General features: G+C 47.8%; 1 protein-coding gene across 3 annotated transcripts in view; it reads left to right on the forward strand.

Moving 5' to 3' along the window:
• The window catches only part of LOC147272573 (protein FAM184A-like), a 30,666-nt gene that overhangs the window by 18,494 nt on the left and 4,751 nt on the right, over positions 1-7,421 (forward strand). For 2 of the 3 annotated variants that reach the window (XM_086189628.1, XM_086189458.1), the window contains exons 15-23: positions 411-525; positions 1,424-1,521; positions 3,062-3,215; positions 3,312-3,439; positions 3,523-3,707; positions 4,352-4,498; positions 4,641-4,758; positions 5,250-5,354; positions 6,441-6,562. In XM_086189628.1, the coding sequence (XP_086045754.1) occupies positions 411-525; positions 1,424-1,521; positions 3,062-3,215; positions 3,312-3,439; positions 3,523-3,707; positions 4,352-4,498; positions 4,641-4,758; positions 5,250-5,354; positions 6,441-6,562 (1,172 nt within the window). The remainder of the gene's footprint in view (positions 1-410; positions 526-1,423; positions 1,522-3,061; positions 3,216-3,311; positions 3,440-3,522; positions 3,708-4,351; positions 4,499-4,640; positions 4,759-5,249; positions 5,355-6,440; positions 6,563-7,421) is intronic. The other variant, XM_086189543.1, reaches the window with a different exon arrangement.

Below are 7,421 nucleotides of genomic sequence, written 5' to 3' on the forward strand. Positions count from 1 at the left end.
AGAGAGTTCTGCCATTCACAGCCTCTTAGGAATCTAATAGTTCCAGTATCTCCTCAAAACAAAACAGTTTTGTGTGCCGTGATGGGGCTTACGCGAGCTTGGCTTTATGTGCTTTGGCTGCACGAGCTGTCACTCGCTGTCTGACAAGCTGTCGGCTCATTGAGATAAGCAGTGTTTGGCTTATTTCCACGTGTCGATACCGCCACCAGAGAATCTCTCTGCATGTTCAACAATATGCCGTCTCAAACGAGAAAGAATTTGCTCACTTTCCTGGCCGTTTGTTTCATTGAGAGAACAGAGCGAGGCGTCCAATGTCGGAATGCGCCTGACATCTGCATGCTCGTTCCTATCGTCTGGATGTGTAATTAAACGTGCGTCATCGTCTGTCTGTCTCACACGGTCTCGTCTAGATCTCGTTACTCAAGCAGTCTCTGGAGCTGCAGTTGTCTCAGTCGCAGTCGGCCCTGCAGCAGCTGCAGTCTCAGTTCAACCAGGAGAGAGAGCTGCTCAGCCAGCAGCTCAAAGGTATGACGACCTCAAATCAACACAAATCCTGTTTATTCTCCACCTTGGAAATGTTCGACAGTTGGTCATTTCTGTGACTGCACCTGTGGGGGAAAAAAAAAAGATTAAAAAAAGCAGCTCACGGGGTGCATTTTTAGTGTCATATTTTCGTTTTTTTTTCCCCAATATTGGCACATATTTATGGTCAACAAGCTCCTAGAAAGACTTCTACAGTCACTCTATTGTGATTGGCTGGTCGCCAGAGCGTGTCAGAAACATCCCGCCCCGGACCATATAAGGAATAAATGAATGACAACGCCTTCATAGGAGGAGCATGCGTACGGCAGGGGTGGTTACAGTTGTCATGAAGCCCCTCGTGATGCGTTAAAGGGCATCAAATCTGAATGGATTGATAAATCACTAGATTTCAGAGTGAGACAGACGATATTAAAACAACCAGATGTTAGTAGAGGCTCAAATATCGATGCACAAGCACTAAAACTGTGGGGTTTTTGTCCCTAATAAGGCCTCTTTAACAAGCTGAACATCTTTGCTGAGCGACAGCTGTGGAACTTCTGGGTAGATGTTGGCAGGATTCATCAACTCCCTACCAGTTTCGTTCGCAACAGTGCCCACACAAACAGAAACAGTTGAGGGACTTTTTGCTCCTGTCATGTTTAAAGTGAGAAATCCAACTTTTGTCGTACAATCCAAGATCCAACGGCAGAGTGCGGACAAATCAAAAATCTGCAATAAAATAAATCAGTCAGTCAGTCACCTCTCTGTCCCCGCTGTCGCTGTCATCTATCGTGTTCATCAGAACGCAAACACGTCTGCTGTCAAATAAACTGCAGCGTGTGTGTGTGCGCGTGTGTGTGTGTGTGTGTGTGTGTGTGCGCGCGCGTCTTTGTGTTGGCAGAGATGCAGAGAGAACATCAGAGGAGAGAGCATCGATTGCAGGAGGCTCACTGCTGCGCCCTCAGCACCATGGAGGAGGCCCGGCAACACCAAATCAGGGTAGAACACACACACACACACACACACTCACACTGAAATTAATCCATTTTTCGACTTTGAAAACACGACAGAAAAAATAAGCTGGAGAAAAATGCGAACTTGTCTCCATTTTCGTTTTGAGGCGCACTGGCACAAGACAGCGACGTCGTCGAGTGTCACCGAATCGGCGTCGCAGAACGACGTCACTTGTAGAAAATGGCAGCTCCCGCATCAGTAAAACTGCGACGCTTTCTAACTTTTTTTGCAGGAAAACTGCAGACTCCGAAGTGCGCACTGACTGATTTCGCATGAATTCATGCGATCACATGATCCTTTTCCCAAGTCCATCCAGGGATTGGCGTGTCACTGCAAACCCTCGGCGTGCGTTACTCCCCCCCCCCTCCTTCTTCCCGAGCTGATCTCACTGTTTAGTAAGCAGCATCTCAAAAAGCAGTTTCCCCTTCAGCGCTGCCAGTAACATGAACCTTAATTCTTTGAGGGAAACCCCACTGAAACACAGACGTGGCTGGGAACAAACAGCCGAACACACGCAGACAAAACTATTAATAATGGACAACAACTCTTTCATGGAACTGTTTGTTGCCACTTTGGAAATTTCAGTTGGATTTGTCAGCCTGACAGCAGAATTAGACTGAAAGAATTCCCCCTGAAAACTAGCGTAACACGCTCAAAAAGCGACTAAAAGTGGAGAAACAATTTTCTCAGAGGCTCTTTTTTTTTTTTTCTTCCTGAAAGCACGAGCTAGAAAGAGAAACAAGCTGCCGCTGTTCCTCGATTTCTCTCCGACGTTCCCTCATCAGCTCGTCTTTTCTCTGTAGCCGTGTTCTTTACTGTGCTCAGCAAAAGCTTCGAGGGGAAAAAAAGGGCCGATTTTCCCTGACATTGAACTTGTTGTCCTGGGATTCTCGACTACCCTGAAGTCATTTACTCCTGAGAGGAAATTATAGTGTCAAGCACTTGTCGGTTGTGCAGTTTGGAGTCCTGGAAATCAATTTATTCTGCAGTGCTCAAATTATTTCTTTGTGTGATGAAGAGAAGGCTTCGCATTTGTTGCGTCTCCAAGTGCGATCTATAAAACACAATACAGAGAACGCTTCCATAAGACCTGCAGTTTAGTTGTAGGATGCAGGAAGCTTCAAATCAAGTGAGGCAGCTGCAGCTTCATGAAACAGTCCCCAGCGACTTTAATTTGCTTCATTTCCCTGTTAAATGATATTGAAAATGAGCCCGCGGGGTAAAATGGCTTATTGTTGAAGTTATGGTCAAAGCGCTCCTATAATTACATCGCTGGCAGAAACATTTAGTGATTGATGAGATTTTTACTGCCCCGCTGAACAGAATGATGGTGTTGCTCCGAGGGACGGTGGAGGTCATAGATCACATGTCAGCTGTTTCTCAAATCGGCTTGCGCTAACGGGTTTGAAGAGCTCCTTTTTTTTTTCTCCTTATTAATGCAGAATTTGGCGAGTAAATCTCTTGTTGTGTCAAATTATGTATCTAACGCGGCATCTGTGCCCCTCCCTGTGTATTTTCCCGCCAGGCCCTGGAGGAGCGTCTGAAGCAGGAGCAGAGGGAGGAGGTCCATGCTCTGAAGGAGGCCCACAGGAGGACCTTGGATATCTTGAGGCAGCAGTCAGATCAGGAGCTGCAGACGCTGAGATTTGAGCTGGAGGACGAGGGGAAAGCCAAACTGGGTAGGTGATGATACTCCGCTCTAGTTTTGGACAGGGTTCGCTCAGAATCGCTAATAAAACTGATTCACTTCCCCCTTTTCTCTGTTTCTCTGGCAGCCTCCCTTCGGGCAGAGCTGAACCACCTCCACGCTACAGCGATAGAGCATCTAAAACAGATCCACCTTAAAGAAAACTCAGTGGCCAAGCGGGAGCTAGAGAAAGCCATGGAGCACAGCCACCAGCAGGTAACTGATCTTTCTCCTTTTGTCTCTGAGCGGCCTGCTTCGTTTTTCATTGTCTTTGTGACAGCGATATGTCCGCCATCCAGGAACAAGAGCTCCTGGTTCGTATCTCAGACCTGCAGGCAGAGGTGTGTTCCCGTAGCAACCGCATCACCGACCTGGACCACGAGATCCACTCTTTGAACGAGACCATCGACACTCTGACCAGAGAGCTGGAGCTGAAGGGCAAAGAGGTGCTGCGTGTCCGTAGTGAAGCTAACCAACAGATAAGGTGAAGCACGCGCCAGTAGCTGCATGCTAGTCATTTATCTGACAGGGAAATGCAAAAGATGTAGTAGAAGTGTCGAAGTGCAGCGCCTCCCATGAAATGCACTGACCTCCAGGTATAAAATTAGCAGGGTTTCCCTTTTAATGCCCTTTTTTGGTGGCGCGTGTACAGCAAAATCCCTATAATTAAGAAAAACGATGCTCGCGATGGCTCGTAAATGAGATCGTGGGAGCTGGAAGTGCAACCTGTGTTCTCAAACCTGCGAATATTACCATAATTATCAGACTTTAAAAGGACTGTAGTTCCATGTGAGGTACAGCGCTGGCAGATGAATTAAGTATGAATATTGTAGCCATGGATACAAAGTGTTTTAAGCCCCGCCTGGGATGCCTCGTTCTCTGTATCAGCCGCACTCTTTTTGGTCCCAGCTGAGATGAGTTTGTTTGTGCGTGTGTAGTCCAGCGCCGTCCATCTGTCCGTCTGCAGGATTACAAACAACTGACCGCATGTGGGGATTAAACAAGGCCTCACAACTCAGCGTGCCGAATGCTTTATAAGGCACCCAAAACACTGCACGTGCTGGGATGTGTTAAGTTTGAGCATCGGCATCATGATTTATTCATGGGTTTTGTCGGCCTGTGCTGCAGGGCTCATGAACAAGACTTTGCAAAGAGACACGAGAGGGACCTGGGGGAGATGAGCGTCGTCCATCACAGAGAAACTCAGATCATGCTGGCGGACTTCAACAAGGCCCAGGAGGTTCTCAAAGACAAGATCTCTGCTTTACAAATACTGTAAGTCCCAGAAACGTGTCTCTGGCGTCGCTCTCGGGAGCTGTGCAGTTATTCTGACGCTGCTAAAAATAAAAAGAATGGAGAAAAAAAAAAATCGTTTTTAGCGGGACGCCTGATATTTGCATTTTCCTGTCACGTCCAGGTTGGAGGGGACAGAGGAGAAGCTGAGGAACAGAGAAAGCCGACCAGAGGATCTTCATCTTATCGCAGAGCTCAGAGAGATGGTGACTGAAAGAGAGGCGTTGGTCAAAAAGCTGGTGGTGAGTCTCGACACGACAACTTTACCTCACGTTCATGCCGAGTTACGTGATTGGAGGAAAAATAAACATTCCCACATATAAATTACGACGGATCTACAACAGCAACTGTCTGAAACTGATTTCTGGTAGGTTTTTAGAACAATTATTTCACACCTTGCAAGACCGACATTTCTTTTCTGATTCGCTGAGCTGTTAACGTTCAAAATAAATGTTATTTTGCACCTTTTTTTTCCGTTTTACTGCCCCCCCCCCCCCCCCCCGTAGCGTTAAAAATTCCTGACTCAGCGCAACAATGAATTGAACAATCTTGACCTCCACACTGATTACACTCCCAGACTTTGATGTGCTGTCCTGCTGAGTCAACAAGAGCCGGCTCGCTGGGTCTTTTCATAACTTTGCTGAATGAATGGAAACGCAGAGTTGATGGATCTTAGTCGCCACCGCACGCCGCTGCCGGTGAAGGAAGTATCAGCCGATCTCCTTCTTCACAGGATGACAAGAAGTTCTACCAGCTGGAGTTGGTGAACAGAGAGACGGGCTTCAACAAGGTCTTCAATTCCAGTGCCAACGTCGGCGTCATCAACCCTCTTATCAAGGTGAGCGGGCGGGATGGCGGAATTGTCTGTGACATCGTCGGCCAAATCAGATGGTTGCATCACGCGCTTGACAAGCGCGTCACATTTCTCTGAAGCGAACGACAGAATTTCCCTCCAAATTTGGACCACCGAGACTCCCTGCAGCACCTAAACACACCGTCATGTTGAATCAGCGAAAAAAAAAAGTTGTTCAGTTTCATTCAAGGTAAAAACGGTAGCCGGCGTGCAAATGTATCTGCACTCCAACTCCAGTTTCATTCTTCTGTAACTTTTAATTCTTATTTTTGTTCTTCCATAAAATGTTGAGAGCTACGGCTCCTCGACGCACTCGCCGTCTCGTCATAGAAACACTCCAGAATACCTGATTTCAGCAGCAGGCCCCGCCCCCTCTTTCCCCTCTTGCTTGTGTTGCTCACTTTGCTAACGTTCATCCAAATCTTTCCCTCGTCTCTATCCACCAAGTGTGTCTTAAGTGGAGAAAATGAAAAAAACTCGTCTTAAAGATTATTCCAGAGTTGAAAGGTAGAACTGTAGCTTGGGGTCAGACCAGCCTTGAAATTGAAAATACCTTCTGATGAACTGATATCTGATTTTTTTTTAGCGATGATTTCCATCCCTCCTTTCAGCGAGAGGTAAAACAGCCCCGTAGCTTCATTTAGCCGTGGAGCTGGCAAGCCTCTGGATGTCCCTCGCCGCTCAGGCTCGTCCCACCACATGCTACTCTTCCTCTTATGCAGCTGGTGAAGAGCTAATATGCTAAAAGTGCGTTCCTGTTGTACAGAATCACCACCCCCCCCCCACCCACCCCCTCATCCGCCCCCCAACCCTGCCTCTCTATCTTTGTCTGTAGTTAAAAACAGGCAGCCAGTCAGAGCAGTGCTTCGCCAGCTTCCCTAGCCAGTACGCCCTCCGATTCCTCAGCCCTCCCGCCATGAGTCATGCAGGAGAGGAAGAAGAGGGACGGGAGGTGGAGGAGGTAGGACCAGGTGGCCACGTTGAGCCTCCCCCCCCCCCTCCCCCCTTAGGTCCCTCCCCCGACTTAAGAAAGCCCTACCACTGCTCAGCCCTCTTCCTCTTCTTCCTCAGCATCCTCCTCCTCTTCCTCCTCCTCCTCATCCTCCACATCATCCCTTGCCAAGCCTTGCTCTTCCTCATGCTCCTCATCCTCAGGAACCGCAGGTGCAGCAGGTCCTACAGAGTTTTAGGAGGTGAGAACTTCCTGCCACTGCTGCCCTCACCTCACACAGGAAAGTTTGCTGCCCACCTCACCTTTCACTTGTCTCACCCTTCTCTCCTCACCCTTTCACCCCCCCCCCAAACATGAAGGAGGGCTTTTTTAAGACACGCTAGCATGTCAATGACAGAAGACCGTCCCGTCTCTGCTCATCAGCGAAGCAAATCTGCATTTAAACACAAAAAAACATACAAAATGATGCCGTTTTTTTTTTTTTTGGATTCAATTCTGCTCTTGTAAATTGGACACGATCGATCGATTGATTTCACACAGGCGGATAATTAGTCGTGGGTCAACAGAGAAAAATAACACTCCATTCCTGATTCATGACGCTTCAGCATCGCATTTCCATTTTCCATCCATATCGCTACCTCTTTGAAACATACTGCAAAATCCCTACGAGCTTTACAAAAGGAGCCGAGCCTGAAACGTTGCACTTACAAATCAGTCTCAGTGGGACTCTGAGTGAAGGAAAAGAAGAAGAAGGAAGGAATTGGGGTGGGGGGGGGGGGCGCGGCGGCGTCTGATTGAAAAAGCAATTCAGCAAAACTAAAAAGGAAAAAGTGCAAGTTGCAAATGTGAAAAACTTGCGAGATAAAGCATGTTGTGCTTCTCTGGGCACGAGGGCTTCGGACACAGTGTATATGAGAGGAGATAAAGGAGTGGTGCTTCCTGCAAGTGCTGATTATGAAAACACACGATGGGGGGGGGGGGGGGGGGGTCTGCCACTGGAGGACTGAAGCTGAACAAATGAGCCTGAATGTGCCTTTACAAATACTGTTGTTGTTGTTGTTGTTTTTTAAGTTACTCATCCTTTTCTGTGAGCCAATCCC

Source organism: Aulostomus chinensis, chromosome 1 (assembly GCF_037954235.1).
Source record: "Aulostomus chinensis isolate RoL2024-O1b breed Wild chromosome 1, RoL_Achi_v1.0, whole genome shotgun sequence".
Taxonomy (NCBI): domain Eukaryota; kingdom Metazoa; phylum Chordata; class Actinopteri; order Syngnathiformes; family Aulostomidae; genus Aulostomus; species Aulostomus chinensis.